General features: G+C 39.3%; 1 protein-coding gene across 1 annotated transcript in view; it reads right to left on the bottom strand.

Moving 5' to 3' along the window:
- Positions 1-22776, bottom strand: part of USP24 (ubiquitin specific peptidase 24) — a 132763-nt gene that overhangs the window by 68087 nt on the left and 41900 nt on the right. The window contains exons 8-24 of the mRNA XM_040627260.1: positions 20898-20963; positions 18042-18116; positions 17118-17276; positions 15873-15987; positions 15566-15669; positions 13353-13460; positions 13079-13174; positions 12825-12986; positions 12582-12629; positions 6882-6989; positions 6066-6215; positions 5318-5449; positions 4362-4473; positions 3198-3274; positions 2022-2162; positions 1810-1863; positions 666-781 (exon numbers count right to left, since the gene is read on the bottom strand). Of these exons, the coding sequence (XP_040483194.1) occupies positions 666-781; positions 1810-1863; positions 2022-2162; positions 3198-3274; positions 4362-4473; positions 5318-5449; positions 6066-6215; positions 6882-6989; positions 12582-12629; positions 12825-12986; positions 13079-13174; positions 13353-13460; positions 15566-15669; positions 15873-15987; positions 17118-17276; positions 18042-18116; positions 20898-20963 (1823 nt within the window). The remainder of the gene's footprint in view (positions 1-665; positions 782-1809; positions 1864-2021; positions 2163-3197; positions 3275-4361; positions 4474-5317; positions 5450-6065; positions 6216-6881; positions 6990-12581; positions 12630-12824; positions 12987-13078; positions 13175-13352; positions 13461-15565; positions 15670-15872; positions 15988-17117; positions 17277-18041; positions 18117-20897; positions 20964-22776) is intronic.

Below are 22776 nucleotides of genomic sequence, written 5' to 3'. Positions count from 1 at the left end.
ACGTCAGTTCAAAGTTTGAACACGAATATGTGGCAATAAAGTTCTTATTAAAACTTATTCTGAAAAATAATTTTAAGTAAATAATATTTTAACTATGATGATGTTATAATGCACAATGTTAATTAACCATCATCTTCCATTTCATTTTGCTTATGCTGTTAATGTCCTGGATTTGGGCACAAGGAGAAAGGTTATGTCTAAGTCAGTAAATATTTCAAACTTGAAAAAATTGCTCTTTGTATCTGTAGTCTGTTGCAAAGAGTAGGCCACTCCTGTTATACAGAGTCAAAGTAAAACAATTTAAATACAAAAAAACACAAAACAAAACAATAGAAGATGTCCACTAGGCAGAGGGGAGGGACAGAGCAATACTTGGGTGGTGGTGATGATGACCTACAGATCTTCAGGGAAAAAAAATACAGATTTGGGGAAGTATGATGGGGTCATACAATTTCTCAGGATAGGACTATTGCAAAAATTATGACATAAAAGGAGGAAATCCACAATTGAGACAACTCCAGAAAAAGCAGCCAGTTATTTTTTATTTTTTCAAGCTGATAAATATATATATAAATATATATTATATATATATACATACATGTAATATTATATATATATTTATTTCTGCATCATGCAAGGATATGCCGTAATTTCTGCACACTCACCTATATGGAGACTGGACTGATGTTGCTACAGTTGGCATAGCAGTCGCTGTAAGCATTTTTGTTGCTCTGGTTACAGCATGCGTCAGAGTGGGGCCACCAAGTGCTGAACTGGCTGCCTACGAAATAGGAAACAATCACTCCCTATCAGGGTCTCTCAAATCTTGGCCCTACTGCTACTTTGGGCTGGAAACTTTTTGTTGGAGGGTTTTCCTGGGCTTTTGCAGGATGTTTGGCAACATCTCTGACCTCCAGTCACTACCCACCTACCACAAGGTACCAGGGGGACCTCTCTGGCTGTGACAACCATAAAGGTCTCCGGACGTTGCCAAATGATCTCCAGGAGGCAAAAGGACCCCGAGTTGAGAACTACTGTTCTACATATGTTAAAACTTAAATGGTACCTCATTTAAGGTACTTGAATATTTTAAATATTTTCTTATGATGACATATCTGGATGGGAGTCACAACTTGGAAAAGCCTGTACAGATTTGAGCACGTATTCGTCATCAGAAGGTTTAATTTATTGACATTTGCGGGCAGCAGCATATGTTTTTGGAATACTCTCCATTAGATATAAATTAAGCACAAATTAAGAATGAAATGACTGTTTAATGCTTTAACCATCATGCTGGAGATAAGGCACTGGAAATAGATGTGAGCACACAGCAGGCTTCTAATGGACAAAGACCACCAACACCACCAACTACTGAGTGTCCTGCTAGGGCCTTGATAGCATTTAAGATATAGTCTCGGGTGAAAATGGGGAAGGGCAGGAAAAGTAAGTTCTTTCATGAAACTCCTGGGCAGAAAGAGAAAAAGGAGAAAAGAATCTATTAGAAATGCGGAATGTATAGCAGACCCGTTTTCTGAAGACAGTTCCTATACCCCAGAACTGGGGGTGGGTGGAGTGGAGAGGAGCGGTGGTGGAAAGAGAAGGAAAGCTTTCCTATAAAGGACATTTCTGTACTGGGGGAATCAAGGCAAATGTCTGTTCCCTATGTGACAATAAGGTACTGCTGACAAATTCGTCAGTAGAATCCAGCCACAAGTATCGATATTTTACATGATCCCGACATAAAATTATAAAAGGAAAAACATCAAAGCATTTATTTCAAAAATAGGTTAAATGAAATTTACTACTCACTTCTAATCTTGTGTAACAATCAGCAATAAATTTCTTATGTAATGATACAGAATCCTAAAAGAGACAAAAGAAATTAAAATTAGTCTGACATTCAGTTGCAATCATTATTAAGAGCACAACAATAAAATAAAAAAGCCAATTTTCAGGCACACCAAGGGTCAGAACTTATCGATAAAAATATATAATCTTCTGTTCTGTGCACGAGCACCCACCTTCTTTAATCTAGGATTTAGGTTAATGTAACTATAGTTTATGATTAACTGAATAGCTTCATTAGCAATTTCTTCATCAGGTGATTCCATGGCTATTTTCCAAATGAAATCCATTCCTATCAATTCCAGCTTTTCTACATACTGTTCGAAAGAAAAAAAAAAATTGGATAGCACACCACGGTCATAAAATTACAGACAATTATTTTCTATTATGTCACTCATTCACACCTTTCAGTTTAATATGAGTTAAGGCTGCAAAAACCAAGCTACATACGAGGGCACTATTGTAATGATTTGGAACTTTAAAACAAAGGAAAAAAAACACCACAGAAACACTGGGCTATGTCCACGGCAACAAGAATAGATATGGAGAGTTTTCTCCAGATATTCCTAAACCCAAGCTGGAAATATACCCAAACATGCTACAGAAGTGGAAACGCACAGGACTGAGGTGGGCACCATCTTCAGGAGCTCTTCTCCAAAAGGCAAGAGAGCCAGGCCAGAAGTGGTGAATAACCCTTAAGGCTCAATCTGGTCTTCCCAAAGCTCCGTTCAAGTGACAGGATCCAGGCCTTAGACATTTCGTAAAAATTCTTACCATCCGGGAAGCCAGGTCTTGAATCAAGAGAGTTATGTTTTAGAAAAGACAGTTATTTTTTGTCTTTCATTCTTTTAAGGTGCATATGTAAATATAAACATACGCTATATACTTTCTATGGACCCTCACTTTCCTGCTTCATGGACTGTTCCTAAAATTTTCTCCCCGAATCCCTGCCACTGCGATGATCTGAAGATTCACCTTTAGAATTAAAGATGTTGTTATTTTTTAGGAACATATCTGTTACTGGATCTGAGGAGTCGGAAGCTTCGATGAAATGATCCCTACTGCATTCACCTAGCCCAGGAGGCTGCTGGCTGCCCCAGGTCAGCAAGAAGCATGGAGGGATCTGAGAGTCAACTGTGCTCTCGCAGGCAGCTGGCGAGCGACTGTTGCTGTGCTGGAAAGGGGGGCCTCCATGACGCTCTAAGAGAAGCCCTGTTGTCAGTGCAGAGGACGGCAGTGGAGGAGATGCCCATTCTTTAACAAAAGTCATGTTTTCTCTCAATTACAACACCTTTTTTGCTGTGTTTTACTAGACCATCCAAATTACCTAGATTTCAGAATGACGTACTCACCAGTTGAGCTCCTTGTCGTTTCAATCGATGATCACAAAGATTCACATTTTCAAAAAAAGTCTTAAATAAGTTAAAACCTGAAATTACAGAAGGTCAGATAAATTCATGCGCTCTGAATACCATAGATAATCAAGGAAAAGACTCAAAGTACATCAAGAGCCAAATGTAAAACTCTTAGGACAAAACAGACCTAAATCTTCAAGACCTCAAAATCAGGCAATGGTTTGTTAGATATGGTACCAAAAGCACAAAAACACCAGAAAAAACCCATAAATTGGACCTCATCAAAATGAGAACTTTGTGCTTCAAAGGACTAGAGTGTGAAAAGACTCCCCACTGGATGCGACAAAATATTTGCAAATCGTGTATCTGATGAGGAGTTACTCTGCAGAAATACAGCTCAACACCAGAAGGACAACCCAACTCATAGTGGGCGAGAGGTTTGAACAGACATTTCTCCACAGAATGTACACAGAGAGTCAATGAACACATGCACAGATGTTCAATATCATCGGTCATCCGGGAAATGCAGACTGAAACCATGAGAGAACACCTGACACACACCAGGATGGCAAGAGTAAAGATGACAGTAACAAGGGCTGGTGAAGATGGGAAGGAACTGAAACCCTCAGATGTTGCTGGGAAGAATATAAAATAGTGCAGCCCCTTTGCAAAACAGTTCGACAGTTTTTTAAATGTTAGTTCCAGGATACAATTTCACTCCTCGGTATACAACCAAAAAAAAAAGAAAACTAATGTCCACACAAGAACTTGTACATAAATGCTTACAGCAGTGTTACTAATCATAGCCAAAGAGTGAGAACAACCCAATGTCCATCAACTGATGAATGGATAAATAAAATGTGGTATATTCATACAATGGAGTAGCATTTAGCCATAAAATGGAATGAAGTACTGATACATGCTACCATTTGACAGTTTGAGCTACTGGGCCATATAATTTGAAATTAATCATATGATACCATTCACATAAAAGGGAACTTTATCCGTGTATATAAACATATGTTTATATAGATGTAAAGAAAAGTCCAGAAGGATATTCCGGACTGTTCAGTTGCTTCTGAGAAATGGACTTACAGGGAAAGGAAAGAATAAAATTTCTTAAAGAAATGAAAAAAAAAAGATTTTAAGTTGTTTTCCTACCATTCATTGTGATTTCATATGACTCCAATTTAAGAATTTTCTCCTTGAAAAGCTGCTGCTGAACATCACTCTCGAGATCATGCTGCCCTTTTGTAAACCATTCAAAACACATCTGTGGATCAAGACAAATGTTACCCTATAACTAAAATCCATTTCAGGCAAATACAGATTCCAAAGTGGGAGAGTGAGGATAAGTCACGTTTAAATCTTCAAAAATATTTATTGACGAAATACCACTGAAAACTGAAATGCCTGGTAGTCTGGAGCTAAATAAAGCAGTTCTAGCAACCTTTCCCCCAGATAATGCAAATATAAACTCACACTGTTCAATGGAGCTTAAACTTGGGCTTCTCCACTAACGTTTATTAACAAGCTTGCTATGTGCCAGCCACTGTGCTAGGCAAGGGGATATATGCAGTCCTTTCAACAATGCTACGAAGCAGTTACAATTCTGTCAAATGAGATGAGCAAACAGCAATTCATTGTTAAAATATGCCAAGTCAGGTGTTCTGCTCCTGGTTTAATCTACTTTCAGCTGCTTAATTATAGTTTAAAAAATCTGTCTAGGCATTTATTCTTCCTTGTGTTTCTGGGGTACAACATCATTAAAGGAACTCAGTTTCTGGTTGGTAACTTGACATTAGTTCCAGGGAAGGGAGAAAACATATGAGACACACCAAGAATTCTGTAGCTGTGCTCACTCTGAATTCGGTTTTATCCAGAATGGTATAAAAATTAGTGAAGAACTTATATATTTAGGTCATAGATATATATTCTATAAAATATTTTTTCAGCACTTACAGTTCCTGGCCTGTTAGTATAAATGTATGCTTTAGAAATTGACAAGTGTTTAGAATTAAAGATGTGAGACCCGCAAAAAATATGAGACACACCGAAAAGGTAAAATATTTAAGTCCCACTTCTGCCTTATTTTATTCATAATACCATCTTCTTACCTCTCTATCTAATTCACAAACATCCTGGCCAGTCACAAGACACTCCCAGATTTCCTTGGCACGATTCCAACCCAGATACAGAGTAGCTTCTTGCAAGAAAAATGCTAGAAATTTTAGATGGGCCTCTAAATACTGCAAAGAGAAGTAATGCTAATTAGTTAACTCCAGGCATTCCTACCTAAAAGTAAAATTAAAAACAAATTTTTTAAATTAAAAAACAGAGTTCTACCTAATGCTTTCTCATGTCATTTAGGGTAAAATAAATGGGAGACATCTGTTTGTAAGCTGACGACACAATGTCAAGTCTATTACCAATTCCAGCTCACTTAGGATGTCAGTAAAATATCATTTCAGCAATCTCAAGTAAAACACCACAAACTCACAAGTAGTGAGATAAGATTTTTTCTAATTTTTAAAAACAATGTTCCTAATCAGTTGATTTAAGAAACAAAACAATTCCCCACAGAACTGGCAACTATTATTTCCGATGAAAGACCAAAGAAAGATGGTTTTCTTTATCACAGGCAATTTTTAGGTGATTTACTGAAAGATTTACCCAGAAATAACAATTTTCTCAACTTTTATTTTTAAATGATTATAGTCAAAACACAAAACTGTTCCATCACTACAAAGACAGCTCATGCCACGTCTTTTCGAGTGACACCCAACAAATATTATTTTTATAGTTCAGGTGCAAAAAGCCAAACGAATGCGGTAAATCACGACACAAAAGCGCAATGCCGGATACCTCCCGGTAAGTGTATCGGCCGTCCACCAGTGTTGAACCAGTTAAGCCTCCGGGTCCAGCCACAGCGGCTGCAAGTCGATGACAGGCTATCAAACTCCCCGTTACCAATTTCACGATTTCAAAATTTTTCTTCAAGTCTTGAATAATGCTCTTGGCAAAAACAACAAAGAGAGAAGTGGTATGAGAATCTGCAGTGATTTGTCAGTTTAACACAAGCTTGTTTTAGCACGTGGGCCTAGGTGAGTGAAGGAGAGAGAATCTAAGGATTTCTTCACTCCCGTCCCTACACTAAAGCAAATAAAATCATCTAGTAGGCACATAGCTAGAATTAAGGGAATTAATAAACTTCCCTGCTAATTTTTTTTCTTCTAGAGTTTTTTTTTTTTTTCTTTTAAGGTGACTTTCCACAGAACTATTTCACTGCTTGTGTACTTTTCCGGATCTTTCTTCTGAAGTCTCTCCCACTAAGGAAGCTCCGGGTCCTTAAACGATCTAATCTTCCTGAGATCAAATGTCTTTACATCTTTCCAAACACATTTCCAAAACACCATTTTAACTTTTAAAAACTGGCGTAATCACTTCAATAAATTAAGGAAATAAAAAGGGAATGAGTTCGGGATAGACCAAAAGAAAAGCTCCAACGAAATGAAAGCAGAATGATGTTTAAACAAGATTATTAGAGAATATAAATGAACTATATTAATAATCATAAAAACGTAAAATAGGGACTATAAAACTCAGCAATCTCTTTATGTTTTGTTATTCTAAGAGCTGTGTGTGTAACTGTATAATCATCAAATAGGACTCTTCTCTTACCTTGTCTTGCTTTTGATAGGTCTGTTTTATAAACGAGCGGGTGATCTCGTGGAGCTGACGCAAAGCTGGCACCACCCATACAAACTGGGGGTTACTGAGCTGAGATGACTAGAGTTAAAAAGAAGTTACATCAGTTAAACCTAGAAATAAACGGCAGGCTAAAATTATTAGCTATAAAAATTTCCCAAGTCAATTAGGTTTCATGGCTACACATTCTATTAGTTTTCTCTTCAAACTGCTCATTTAGAGCTCATCTCCATGCATTCATAATTCAGTCTGCAACTTCTTATTCTGCATGCAATTTCCTAAGGCCAAGAACCGCAAACAGGAGTGGATGTGAAGTGACAGTCAATGTGTAAGGGTACATCAGCAAAAAACAGACGACAAGGAATTAGCAACTTCAGAGGATAGATTAAGTAGCACAGGCTGCTAGGACATGTTGACGGAACGAAATAAACTGATGGCCAAAATTCACCTTGGATAGTACTGAGCTGGCTGATAAGTAAAATGGTATTAAAATATGATTTTCTGTAATTATATGATTAAGACACCAATGATATGATCAAGATACAAATAGTGGTCTAAATATTAAAGAAAGTACTCGTGACCTGCTTGTACGTCCTAGTTAAAACAATTTTGCAAGAGAGAATTTTCTTTTTATTATTACAGCCACTTTACATTTAGACTATGTTTCTTTCATAAGACTTTCAAATGTTATTTCTGAAACTGGTACACGACAATCCAGATCTTTCATTGTACATATCTGAAAAGTCTGATGTTCGTGAAACAATCTTTATTTTTTTTTTTTTTTTTTTTTTTTTTTTTAAAGATTTTATTTATTTATGTGACAGAGAGACAGCCAGCGAGAGAGGGAACACAAGCAGGGGGAGCGGGAGAGGAAGAAGCAGGCTCATAGCGGAGGAGCCCGATGTGGGACTCGATCCCGGAACGCCGGGATCACGCCCTGAGCCGAAGGCAGACGCTTTAACGACTGCGCCACCCCGGCGCCCCGTGAAACAATCTTTAAAAAGACAACTGCTCTGTAATACATAGCATCTTTTGAACTAAGACATTTGTAAAATCTGGAAGACTGTCCATTTAACACTATTAATCAAATGATCGATTGTCTAAAAAACTGAGTTCAAGTTTTAAGTCCTTAGCCTTTATTTTAAAGGCTGAAATTTGCTTTTGTTTTTAAGGCCTTCTTCCTTCTTCAAGTGCTTCTGTAAGATGAAAACCTCTATGCGGTAGAAAATACTCTTGAAAAATATACTTTCTGTCTCTGGCAGGAAAACATCGTCCTACCGAATATGTAGATTAGCGAGAGCTACTGCCAGAAACGATACTGGCTTTCCTGAGGCTGAGCCAATCGATCAGCAAATACCGTATTTCCTGGATTCTAAGATACAGGTTTTATAAATTTCAACGTTTCTGAAATGGACGCTTCTTACAACTGTCAAAAGTAACTCAGCAGCCATTAGGGGTAGGAGTAACTCTTGACGCAGCTGTCCTTACCTGAGGACGTGTACCCTTTAGCTGCACAGGAAAGGTATTTGTTCATCCACCTATCGTTTTAGTTGTGACTTCATTTAAAGAGCACCAAACAAGGATGGCTTTTTAACTTCTCTTTAGATCACGATCTGTTACTTAAACTCTTCTCAAACAGATGGCTCTATGGTAAAACACTGACTAGCCTGTTGTGTCTGTCAAGTCAAAAGCAAAGAAAACTGCCCGTGGTCTCCGTCTCAAGCATTTCTCACAGCTGGGAGAATCTGGTGTGACAGACTCAGACCCTGTGAAGGGCCTTGTCACCCAGCACTAAATGTCTCTGGCCAAAGGTGCACCCATCATTTGAGAGAAGCCGTTTATCCTGTAGTATACACAATGCAACTCGATTAAGGGAAAAAAGCAGCTCGAGTTTTACAAAAAAAGGACAAGGACACAAAATTCCGTATTCTTTCACATGCCTCAAAATTATCCAGTCACTCCTAGAGATTTCAGTGGTCAAAATCATTACTCTAGATGATGAAAAGCACTGTGCCGGTGGAGCTCTGCATACTGGTCAAAGGGGGGCTTACATTCAAACTCTGAGCGGGAATTTAAACAAATGAATGGAGGCAAAAGTAAGAGGTGTGATTTCTTTTTTTCTTCTTTGAAAACTTATTAGGTCTGTGATGCAGGTTGCAAACACGGGCATCTTAGAATTAGAGAAATAAGGTATATATTAAAGGCCAACTATTTTGCAAGACTACCTACATATTTCAGCTAAAATATAAAGGCTGCAAAATGACGAAGAATAAAACTCTAAGGGCTTAAGTCCAAACTGATATCTACCAAAACGATTATAAACACTAGGATATAAGTATGAACACTTCAGCAAATAATTGGATATATTAAAAAAAGCATCATTATGACAGACTAAATCAAGTATGGCTAGATTATTTTTATTTAACATAGAAAATCATCCTCTGAAAATCGCTCGCTATCCAATAAAATTAAGGAAATCATATAAAATCGAAATTTAAAAAGTATTTCTGATATAATCTCCGTAAAGTCTAGCAAACAGGAAAGATGTTATTTATTTCATCATATCTATGACACTATGCTGTTAAGTTACAAGAAAAATTTAAATTATTTTTCTCTAGTTACCAAAGGGGCAAGAGACTATGGTGAACAATTAAAATGAGCATGTTTGATAATGCCTGGTAATGGAGCTGAGGTTTCATAAGGGGGAGGTAACGGTATGTCCAAATTAGACACTCAATGTTAGATGAAGGCTCGGAGGTCAGCTGGTGCAGCCTGCAAACCTAAGCCTAAATCCTCACTCATTTTTGTTAAATGACTCTTCTCCTAGTGTCTCCTGCAATGAGGAACTCAGGAGGCAGTGCATTCGACGGCAGACTGTTCTCACAGAAAGTGCACTGCCCTCTCATACTGAAACATGCCTCCCGCGACTTCTTGGGAGACATAAAAAGTCAATGGAATCAAACTTCTCTATCACACTCTAAGTCTCCGAAGAACACGTTCATATTCTTTCTTGAATTCTCTTCTCAAAGCTGAACATCCCCACTTTTTCATCTGCCTTATTTTTCCAGACCTAGCCATTTATCTCGATTCTAAGTACCAATTTTTGCGCGGAGGACATTTTTAAAAAAGCATTTCCTCCTGTGCTAACCACGTTACTGTGAGACTGTCCTGAGGACATCTTGCTACTTTTGCTTTCAATTACACATTTAGCAAGTAGAGGCCACTCCACTCTGGGTAAGTAATGATTTTACTGTCCTCAACAGGGTGAAGGGGAGGAATCAGAGGAAGGGACGGGCATCTACTCAGAAGCTGCCAGGCGCTGTGCCGGGGGAAGCCTGAAGAGAATGACTTAGGGAATACGCAAACACTGCTACTTGAGTAAAAATGACTTTTTTGGTTTTTTAGTAAATCTTTTTTTTTTTTTTTGGATGAGTACATTTAAAATTTTTAATTGAAGGAAAAAAGAAGTGAAATAAGAGGGAGAGGGTTGGGGGTAAACAGTGGAAGGTATAAAGGAAGCAAAGGAAAGAGGACCAAGGGAGCCAAGGGTATCCTGGCAGAATCTACAGAAATAAAGTTAAGAAATAAAGGTCAGAATTTCTGAACACAACAGTGGAATTTGGGAATTTTAAGAGTGTCAAAAGCAGAGGGAAGGAGAATCAGTTGGGGGGAACAGAGAGGTAGCTGAGGGTGGGAGGGGAGTAAGAGGTGGGTGATCTTGTCTTACCCTTTGCTTAGTTTCTGTGTAGCCTGGCAGGGAGACATAATCCCCAGTCAGCCCACCTTGCTGCCTGGCAGGAAAGGGCATAGCATAGAAAAACACCTTTAGTGGCAGTATATAACTCACCCCCCTGCCTGGAGTCATATCCAGGGGGCTTTGATCTTCCCACTGCCCCCCTCAGCCTTGTGTACTTTCAGAGAGTATCTGCGAGAGCACTCAGTTCACTAGAAAGTGCTATGTAAATGCAAGGTATTGTTATTTGGAACGAAATAATGGTCCATCAGAATTTCTGTACTGGGAGCAGTGGGAGATAAAAAAGGAAGAGTACTCCTTTCAAGTCTCACAAAATGACTGCGAAAATCGCCCTGCTGCTCTTTGAGTTCTGTCACAGAACAACAGGCATGAATGAAGTGACTGCGGAGAGGCAGCAAAGACGCAGGGAAGCCGCTGACCTGACCGGGAGAGCTAAGGAACGCTGAGCCTGAGCCGCAACAAGGAAGGGACAGACAGTGGGAAGGGGTTTCTGCTTTTAAAAGCCATTTCCCTGGAGGGAGGGAACAGTATCTTTGGGGCGGACCCCTCACATTTATAAAGAAATGTACCCGTTACTGAGAAGAAAAAACTGTTTTTCTATAGATATCCTTTTCCTCTTGCTGTCACTACTGATCTAAACTCCTTACATAACTCTGGATGAGGTCCAAGTGTCAAGACAGAGCCTGCGATAAATCACCCGAACTGCTGAGCTGAGAAAACGGGAAAAATCCAAACTGTATCTGAGGATGACAGCAATGCCGTTGAAATAAAGGAATGACTGCCCGTAACCTGAGCATCACCAGCTCCGGCCTGCGAGTGACTTCGTGAAAATCTCTAAAGCTAGATTCTGTGCAGAACATTCACCTGATCAAATTTCAGTGTCAGAAATAGAAAACACAGGGTTCTTACATGTCCCCAACTAAACCTGATGACCAAACAGAACTTAATAAAAGCCTACTGAATCACCACAGCCTCTTTTACAAGGGCTAAGAGTCTCTGAATACACCAATGAAAATTAGCAGTATTCAAAATCCTTTCAAGAAATACTTATTAATGAAAGCCAAGAAAAATGTTTAGCCCATGAAATTACTAAGCCCCTGGCTATTCACCAAAACCTCTTCTTAGGTTACGGTAAGATGAAATCCCTCCCGCTACAAGGCTCTCCCTTTGGTCTGGGCCACCTGAGGGCCTCCGCTGGAGGAGTGCACGGCTCTAGTCAGGGCTGCGGAAACAAGGGACGTCGCTCCAGTGAGCAGCCCCGTGATTAGCCCCTTGTGCACGGGCTGGATGCTGAGGCACTGGAGCGACAGGAGAGCTACAGTCCTCACTGCTTACTCTGCTAACCACGCTTGCAAAAGGTGGTCCTAAGTCCCCTGCAGCCTAGAGGCCAGAGCCCCGGGGGGGGGGGGGGGGGGGGGGGCGGGGGCTCCCACAGCCATCGGCTACCTAAGACCCACCTTCTAGCATCAGACCCCAGCAGCAGGACTCACTAAGGAATTTCTCTGTGGACACCTCTGAACCAGGCACCTGAAAAACAACTGCGTGCCAGGCCTGCATGAACCTCTTTTCTCCCTTCTCTTCTTCCTCTATGAGCGATCCTCCATCTCTCCCTCATGGCAGAAAAACGGGCATGATCCTTATGCAGAATCCACTGTACTTATTAAAGTTGTGCAGAATTTGCATTTATTTTACAAAAGAAAAAACTAAGTTAAAAGCTTTATAATTTTATGGCAACAGTATAATGAAACTACTCTGTGAATGTGACCTTGGATTCGTGAATATTTAAACAGCAGTTTCTACCTGAATATTACTCAAAGAAACACCAAAAGAGACTATTATCTTAAAATTATGGTATCACTTATTAAAAGAAATTATTAAAATAGTATACCTTTTAGGCGGTTCCATCTGCAAATTCTTACCTTGAATCCATCCTTCTTGTTTTTTTCCAAACCTGACCATTCTCCAGGCTGAAATTAATTTTAAGAGAAATGTAAGTGACATGGTAAAAGCAGTAGCTATCATTTCCTAATCGTGGACTCTAGGGCAAGAGTTTCCAGGTAGGACATTTAATTTAATTTACATAATAGGGTAAGAATATTATTTGGCTCCAATTACAATACCATTGCTCTGACAACAAAAACTAGACCAAAGATAAAACCAACCCTTTTAATATCTTCAATGCACTTAATGATGTAGCTCCTCTTGATTGCTTCTTTCACGGCATACGCGTCACTAAGGATTGTCAGGTGCTCCTCCAAGGCTTGCTGAATCAGGCTACTGGGCAGGGTCGGAAGATGCGCCAGTTCCCAGAGTACATCTAACACCTGCAATAATGCCACACGAGATGAGCCGGCCCGTACACCAGTCAGACCACATTCAGTATCTGCAGCTGGAAAGATTAATTTGATTCTCTTGCCTTTCCAGAAGTGGTCTCAAAGCGAGCTTCCCGGCCTATTCGTCCAATCAGACTCAACAGCTTCTGTCTTACTCGATCGCTTTCAGTCTCCCAGCTCTGGGGAACAGAAAAGACAAGACAATCCAATTTTATCAAAAGGGCAAAATATGCCGAAACTTTACACTGGAGCTAAAATGGTTTTAAAAAGTAAGAAGTGTTACTTGGGGGGGGGGACCCTCAAAATGAGCTTCTTTTAGAAAAACTTAGAAGCAAGTGCAGTTGACTGGATACGTACCTTCTGAATGAGAACAAACAAATGATTAAGCTGATCTGAATTAAATTTGACAGCTGCTGCAGCAATAATAGTATGGATGTTCTCGATCACAGTAGATGATTGTCCAGACTGGAAAAGGAGACGGTGGGGGAAAGTTAGGTCCTGCAACTTGGAAAGACCCTCATGCTTCCCCCGGCCATTGACAGAAGCCAAAGTAAAACAGCAACAAGATAAACTGACTCTAGTCTGATCAGCATTCACTTGCGCGGTAACACTGGCGAAACTACAGGAAGCAACCAGTGTTAATGGAAGTCAGTTGGCCTTGGTTAAATTTCTAGCAGCATTAAATCTTTAAAAAGATGAGAATAAAGTTCTCAATCTGACATATGCATTTCAAGAGGAGACCGAAATATTTTCAACTGGCTAATAAAGATTCAAACTGAGTACAGAACAAACATATTTGCCTCCAGCACTTTATAAATGAGCTTGAGGGCCGCAGCTGAGAGTACCATCTACCTCATTTTTTATTTTGCTCCTAGATACTTTATAACTTCAATTCATATTAATTTATCCCATGGGCAGTAAATCTCTGCTTCAGTGATGTAGGCCCTGTGGTCGACCTTATGGTCAAACCTCACTTTATAACCTCAAACATGACTCCATCATGCCTCACTGCACACCATGTGAAGGACTTGAAAGGCAGAGACTTTTTTTAGATTCAATTCTACAAGAATCAGTATCTACTATATACATATATTCACTGAATGCACTAGGGATATACAATATATACATCATGGCCTCTAATCTTCAACCTTATGTGGATTCAAAACTTGCACTCACAAAACAACATTACATGAGAGTATTCAACTACAGTCGACACGGGAAGCAAGATTTTATAGGACCCATGAGTGTTTTCTGTCACTCCTACACCTGACTGCTGCTAGGCTGGGAGCCTGCGAATTCCATTTCCTCTCCTAGCTATGCTCCCGTGATATTCTGCCCAAGAGAGGCACTGCTGGGCAGTGAGAAGGGAAGCGGAAGAAAGAAGTGCTGGTTCATGCTCAGGGAGTGATGTAGGTGCTGGCATCAGTGGCGGCAAGGGATTCCAGAAGCCCTGGTGGCCGCCCAGCCGTGAAAGCACCTCCCAAAGCAGCCTCCTTTCCTTGGACTTCAGATGCTCCTTTCCCCATTCTGTTCCTCCAGCATTCCTACTTCTCTCTCTTGCTCTTCCTCCCCAGCAAGGCTTTTGTAAACAAGCCCCTGCATCCAATTCCCTTTGAAATACCTACTATAGCTTCTATTTCCTGATTAGATTCTGCGTGATACAGTGACTAAGAGGGTATAGTCAAGGTGAGCTCCAGGCCTCTTTCTGGCTTAGCAGCTAGACGAAGGCTAATACCATTACTGAAATAGCCTGGAAGATGACTAGGTGCTGACATACTGAATTTAAGATGCCTACGAGATGGCATGCACGAAGGCGCAATAGTTATGCATCTAGGTACACAGCACCTGAGAGCCAAGAAGAGGTCTGAACTGGGGACATTGTTCGGAGCGTCAGCAGCATCCAAAGGCACTCAAAGCCCCAGGAGGGGAGGAAGCTGCCCCACGGGAGATTACAGACGGTAATCTCAGCAAAGGCGTGAAAGAAACTAGTACTTACAAAGACGAAGAGAATAAACAAGTTAGTAAAGGAGACTCAAAGAGGGTGCCAAGAAAGGGGGGGAGGGGACGAGTCCAATGGACTAGTAACAAAGTGAAGGAAAAGGCAGGGGCATGGCTGATTCTGTGGCGGCCACAGGGAGTCCTGGTGAGACGCGGTCTGGGAACTCAGTAAGTAGGACTTTCATCCTCATGGAACAACCCAACAGGAAAAACTCATCCACGAAAACTGATAAGCAAACAGTGAAAAGAACATGAGACTGACAAACGAGAGACATACTGTTCTAGCGCTGCCACTAACTGCTGGGGAGCCTGCAGGAAGGACGGCTTTTCATTGTGTTAACCAAGAAACGGGAAGACTAGACAGGCTCAGCCGTTTCACATCTTTCTGAGCAGTGCAAGCCTTTCTCACATACACAACACTGACAGAAGCCCCAAACCGGAAAGCACATCTGAGTAGAGCTGCTGTGGCTAACGCAAGACAGAAGCTCAGGTCCCTGCTCGTTCACCACCCTCTTCCCTCTCCTTCTGACAGATATGTTGGAAAAAGGCAAAGATAATTCTGATCAACTTACCTGTATCTTCCAAATTTTAGTGAGCTCATCTAAAGACAATTTACTGCCCAAGAGTTCAATAATCCCCTTTATACGATCACAGTATTGGGCTTGGTCTATGTTGCCTAAGAAAAGAGACACCCAACAGGCAGACAGATACAGTGAACACTTGACTTTCTAAATATGATTCTATTAATTCAAAGCAATATTAACTTGCTACAACATTTAAAAGCTAATCCAGGCAAGGCAACATTTTCATACCTTCAGTACAAAAATACGTTATTTATAATTATATCAGGAAAAAAAATATATTTTTAAAACAACTTACCTTCCAATGCAATTGACAGAACTGAGTTTTCAACCAGCCAATCTAACAATCTGTCTGTATCTATAGCATTCTTCACAGATTTGGATAAAGTGCTATCTTCTATTAGTTTGGTTACCTAAAAAGACAGGATTATTGTGAACGACTCTAGTGCAAACATGCATAATCAAAACCTACATATATATGGATATATATATAGCCTGTGACTTTCACACTGTTATAGTGTGGTCTGATAACTAGCCAAAATGTACTGACGGCCAGTCACTATAATAAGTTAACAGACTACTTATTCCTGATGTCTCTTTAAAAAGAACATGGAGCCAAGAATGGCACTCCCCGGATGGCTTGGGGAACAGCATCTGACCCAAACTTCTCCCAGTGCACATCCTCCAAATTCTATACTTGGGACCAGAGAGAAAGCGTCAGTCCCTCCCTGGTAATGGGACTACCTATGGCCATGATGTCTACCCCATGAAAGATGTCACTCTATAGGAAGAGAGAAGTCGAAACCAACACGCTCAAAAAGCAGGGACAAGACTTGGACACAGTCCTGGCAGTGGTCAGGTCTCAAATTCTAGTTGTTCCTGCTGCCCTTACAGGGTCTGGCTAGTCAATACTTCATTCATGTGAAACAGCCCAGCCTTCCTCCATCTAATTCCTCTTTTGGCCCCAGATGGTTCACAATGAGTTTATTCCACTTGCAGCAAAGAATCCTCCTAATTAATACAGAACTCCAGGAAAAATGACGGGAGTTAAGACTGAGCTATACTGTCTCCACCTATACTCACCAGAACCAACTATGTTCAGATGAAGTTTAGGAAGCTATAGGAAAATACTTCCAGCATTTTGCTTAGATCGTCGCAGTTGTAGTCTTTTTGTTTTTGTCCCAACCCTAGTTAGAACATTTGGTTTAAGGAAACACCTATCTGAAATATAACAAAAGGAAGTGTACCCCTAGGGTAAAAAGTAAATCTCAAACGGTCTATTCCAAGGAATTATGTTCCAGGATATTTCACAAAAACACTAAATATTTCAGCTACTTCAGAATGAATTTTAAATGTAACACACATAAAAAGATCACATTAACAATTATAATCCTATATACCATTTTATATATAATCGTTTTTGTATGATTACAAGAAACCATTCTTCTTCATTTCCCAACAGTTTTATATTAATGACCACAAGTTTTGGCAGAGCTTAAAGAGTCTGTGCTTTAAGTCTTCTGGAAGCAAATACAAAACTTACTTCTTTGAGGGAATTCATTTTAGCGCTAAAATGTGGTGATTTTAGCATGCGCAGCAGGATGTCTAATCGAAGGTCGTCCACCACGGTCACCAGATCCGGCTGGAAACGCATGCAAAGTAACTTGATGGCAGACAAGAGCTCAGGGATGCTAACCAGCCTCTTTTATTAAAAACACACACAAACAAAAAAGGAATCATGAAAACATTTTGATCCCAATTCTTATAATACAGGAATACGGGACATTTTCAACAGCAATGGTTTGGTGTATCTGATACTCCATATGGTCAATTAACTAGTTCGCTTTTAAACAAAAGCACACAGGTGAGCAAAGGGAAGCGTCCTGTGAGAATTTCAAGGTCAACAAAATAAATCATGTTAAATGTTAAAATTGCTTTAAACAACTTTGTATAACCTTGTGGTATCAAATTATTTTAAAACGTCTTCAATGCTACACCAGTTATAATACTATATAAATCAACATGTTAGTAAAATTCTGAATGGTATCACTTACTAAGAACACTAAATTCACTCTATTGATAAGATTTAGGGGCGCCTGGGTAGCGCAGTGGTTAAGCATCTGCCTTCAGCTCAGGGCGTGATCCCAGCATTCTGGGTTCGAGCCCCACATCAGGCTCCTCCGCTGAGAGCCTGCTTCTTCCTCTCCCATCCCCCCTGCTTGTGTTCCCTCTCTCGCTGGCTGTCTCTCTCTGTCAAATAAATAAATAAAATCTTTAAAAAAAAAAAAAAGATTTAATGCCAACCTGGTTCTTCACTTTTTGGTTAGAAAATGTATAATTAATATGATGTGAGTTGTATGTGACCAGAATCCAAAGAACCATGGCGTGTGAACCCTGCCCCAGGTCCTGGCTGTGCTTCCACGGACAAACAGGCACTGGGGCCCATCTGGCTGGAGACAGGATTTACCTTGTCTTTGAGGTCCTTCTCCTCCACACTCCGCACATCCTGGATCGTAGTAAGGATGACTGGGTCTAGCATCGGCTGCAGAACAAAAGGGCTGCACTTAATAAAGACTCCTGATTCTGCTCCAGGATCTAGAGAGGAGACACTTCTTCATTCACATTTCACAAAGGAGAAAGTGCAATGCAAAGATGTCAATTCAAGTATGAGCTGCCACAGCTAGCTACTACCATCCCAAGTAGGCCCGCAAGGGACTCCCTGCCCCAGCTCCTTCAAGACCATGTGGGTGCAGTCCCTGTTACTGCTATCTTAGAAGGGTCCTCTTATTTTTTAAAATATGTTTTATTTATTTATTTATTTTTGTTTTTGCCAATAGACGTTTGATGTTTCTTTTTTTTTCCTTCAAATTTTTATTTAAATTCTGGTTAGTTAACATACAGTGCAATATTGGTTTCAAGAGTAGAATTCAGGGATTCTTTTTTTTTTTTTTTTAAGTTTTATTTATTTAATATACTTGAGAAAGAGAGAATGAACACAAGCATGGCAGCGGCAGAGGGAGAGGGAAATGCAGGCTCCCCACTGAGCAGGGAGCCTGACACGAGCCTTGAACCCAGGACCCCAGGATCATGACTTGAACCAAAGGCAGATGCTCAACCCACTGAGCCACCCAAGTGCCCCAGAATTCAGTGATTGTAAGGGTCTTTTTCTGCCCCCCACTTAGGATTTTATTTATTTGTCAGAGAGAGAGAAAGAGCAAGAGCATAAGCAGGGGAAGCAGCAGGCAGAGGGAGAAGCAGGCTCTCTGCTGAGCAAGGAGCCCAATGTGGGACTCGATCCCAGGGCCCTGGGATCATGACCTGAGCCAAAGGCACACTTAACTGACTGAGCCACCCAGGCGTCCCTTATAAGGGTCTTTTTAAAAAGCAACCAAAGACACATAAACTAAAGCATAAGGCATGAGTAGGTATTATTTTTGTAATAAATATTTTGCATTTGATTTTAACAAATTAATGTAAGCGCGGAACACAAAAAAGGTGCTGCCATAGGCACTATTTTTGTGTGCTGATACGAATGAGGCCTACGGGAGACTCCTACAACACGATGCTCCATCATTAAATAAGTGACTCTAAATATTATGTGCGAAGTAGGAAATTATCTAGGTCTAAATGCTCACTTCCATCTCAGTAAAATAATTTTTAAAACTTATCTAGTGACAAGAGAAGATAGACAGTATTTAGCTGTCAAAGCCAAGAAGACATTAGCAATGAATTAAAATGACATCAGACAATTATCCAAATAGAATCTCTTCCTTTCTACTCATGCCCCTTGTACAGTGAGGACTGGGGGCTCTTAGGATAAGAGGCAAGCACACTGTTCTCGTCAGCAGCACCGGCCCTGCTTACTTCCCCCTGTGACTGAGACAGCATGATCATTTTACAGACAAGGAGCCCAAGGCACAGACGTAACATATGTCTTCCAAAATCACAGAAGTAGCGAGTAGTAGAGACAATTGTTGGTTTGTCAAGTAATAGGATGTGAATATGGTATGAGAATAAGTTCATGGCATGAATAGATCGCTGAATAAATGTAAGGTTGGACAGTTTGAAATAATTAAAATAAAGTTAAATATGCTACAGTTGGAAATTCAATACTTTTTTACTCTTTTTATAACACTATAAAATTGTAAAAATTCTATCAAACTTAGAATTTCTAAAGAATTTAATATTAATTAGTAGCTGGAATATTTATGCTAAATCTCTTTCCAACAGAGCAATGCATGGGTAAAAAGCATTTAAAAATCCAATCCTGGCTCTGATTATTAAAAAGCCAAGTATTAAATTATTAATAATTATCAAATTATTAAAAAGTCAAATGATTTGCCTCTTATATCTTAGTGTTTCAACTACAAAACTAATGATTATATGTTTAATAAGCTGAAAGGACACTAAATGTTTCTAAAGAACTTAATATCCAGAATGAAGAAATACATAAACAGCCATCTGATTTCATTTAAAAATCATGCAGGATTACTTTGACATTTAAAGAAGCATACATTTAGAAATTAATTGGTAGAAATTTCTAGAACCTACTAAAACAAATCCCATCTCCCTTGTTAAAATGGCCCTAAATGAGATATTAACAAGAAGGAACAGCGCATACAAACACATTGCTCCCAAAGGACACGATGCTTTCAAAGCCATTTATAGTGACTTAAAAAAATCTCTGTGAAAGTTACAGGTTTCACAGACCTACTTACAAAGAAAATAAAAAATGAAGGTATTTCAAAGTGACATTTCATTCAGTAAAACTTGTTAATTGCAATGGAAAGGAAAAAGAACATACAAAAGGCCTTAAGCATTAGAAAACGGATACACCCAGCTTCGACTACGGGATGACCTGCTGACTTACGACCTGCAGCGGCAGGAAATCAAACAAGATGTGCTGTGAGGCTGCTATTCACTTAGCTAGTGAGCAAGCCCAGTGGGTTGCTCAACACTGCTCTCATTTAATACATAATGGCACTGCATCCTTAAACAATCCTGTGAAGGGGGCTGGGATATATGCTGCCTACTTTATAGATAAGGAAACAAAAATACATGTAACCGTATATAAGTTATATTTGATAGAATAAACGAAAAAGGTAAAGAATCTTCTTAAATATCAGAGGTCTCCTATACCTTAAATTATTAATCATTTTGTAGTTATCTTCTGATAATATTTTTACTCAAAAAATAGCTAATCTCAAAAAAAGAAGTTACTTCGGATTAGGCACAATTCTGAACAATCTGATAAAAAGATAATGATGACTGTTGGTGTGTCTTAGGTCACCTTCTGTGTAAATGTAAAGTGGCCTCATCTTACCTGAACCACCGAGGAATTGAGGTACTCTGCACACACCCCTAAGGGCTGCACCAATGCTGAGACTGCCTGAAAACAAGGACAGTGTAGGTTAGACATCAATGTGCGAGGGTTGTTTCCTTTCAGCATTTAACAGACCCCCCCTTTTTTTTTTTTAACAGACCCTTTTTAATGTATCAGAGACAATCTGAAATGGTGACTTGATCAAGTCATGAATGAAGGCATGGACAAACCATTTTCCTGGATAGGAAGAACTGATATCAAGGTGTCAATCTATTTAAACTGGTATAGAAATTTAATGTAATTTAAATCATAATATGCCAATAAAACTTTGGAGGACTGGATGAAAGATTATTGAAGTTCCTATCACAGAATACTAAAAACTTTTATTTGAAAAAGGAGAGAAGAGTTGGTGAAGGTGTGAAGGGGTGAAATGTGCCTTCAACAAAAAATATCAGAAACTTCCATGAAGAAAATTATAAACCTTTACTAAAATACATAAAACAACGCCCAAATAAACAAGGAGATACCATGTTCTTGAATGGAAAGGACCAGTACTGCCATTTTCCATACACTGACCTATAAATTTAACACAATTCTAAACATGATCTCAGTGGGATTTTCTGCAGGACAACCTGACATGTTGACTATATTCAAAGAGTCAAACTATGAGAATGATCAAGAGAGTCTGAGAGAAGAATGATGTTGGGCAGACTGGAACTATCAAAGATGAAAACAGGGGAGCAAGAGTATACAGATGGGCAAAGAATGAACAGACGAATGAATAACTGGAACAGAAGTCCAGGCACACACCCATAGACACGTGGGGCTTTGACATGTGGTAGCGCCAACACATCAGAATAGTAGAGGAAACCAGGGATTAGTCATTAGAGAATCTTGTAATAATTAGTTATCTATTAGGAAGAAAATGAAATTGGAGCTCTATCTTACATAATATATAAAAAGAAATTCTAAATGAATTCAAGAACTAGGTATAAAAAATAAGATTGTAAAAGTATAAAATGAAACGAGTATTTTTATTACTTTGAGATGGGAGAACATTTCCTAAGCAAGTTAGGAAACTTTTAAGCTATTAAGGAAAAAAACCATCTACATAAAATGTGGAAGCTTCTGTACAGCAAAAGATACTATCAATAAAAATAAAAAGAGAAGCAAAAGACTGGAAAAAAAAATTCACACATACATGAAAGGAGACAGGGCACTGATATGCCGAACATAAAAAGAAATCCTGAAAATTAGTAAGACAACCCCAAAACAACCTAAAAAACTAGGTCAATTTACGAAGAAATGCAAATAGCCAATAATCACATGATAAAATGCTCAAATTCACAGGAAATCAGAGTATTGCAAATTAAATAATAAAATGCTACTTTTGTCCATTATAAAGAAAAAATTAAAGATGGAAAATATTCAGTACTAACAAGAGAAACAGGAAAGGAGTTTATAGGAGTACAGACCGGTACAAGCTTTTTGGAAAGAGATTTAATACTACAGATTATAATTTAAAGATGTACATAGTTTTTAACCCAGAAATCCCATTTTCTAGGAATCTGTCCTTCAGAAATGGTAGCATATGCACATGAAGACATCTATACGGGAAGCTCTCTGAAGAGCAAAAACTTAGAAATAATCCAACGCCCCTTAATAAATGACAGCATCAGGGTAGAACAGGTGTAGGAACAGATGAGAGCCATTAAAAACGATGACAGTGCTGACCTGGAAAGATGTCCATGAGATTGTTAAATGAAAATATGCTACTACTTATAGCTTGATTATAATTCAGTTTTAAAGAGAGAAAGAAAAAGAGGGAAAGAACATGCACAGGTATATTTTACATAAATTTAGGAAAAAGTCAGAAAAG

This window comes from Ursus maritimus, unplaced genomic scaffold (assembly GCF_017311325.1).
Source record: "Ursus maritimus isolate PB19 unplaced genomic scaffold, ASM1731132v1 scaffold_12, whole genome shotgun sequence".
NCBI lineage: Eukaryota > Metazoa > Chordata > Mammalia > Carnivora > Ursidae > Ursus > Ursus maritimus.
The sequence above is the reverse complement of the archived record's forward strand: the minus strand, read 5'-3'. Positions and strand labels throughout refer to the sequence as shown.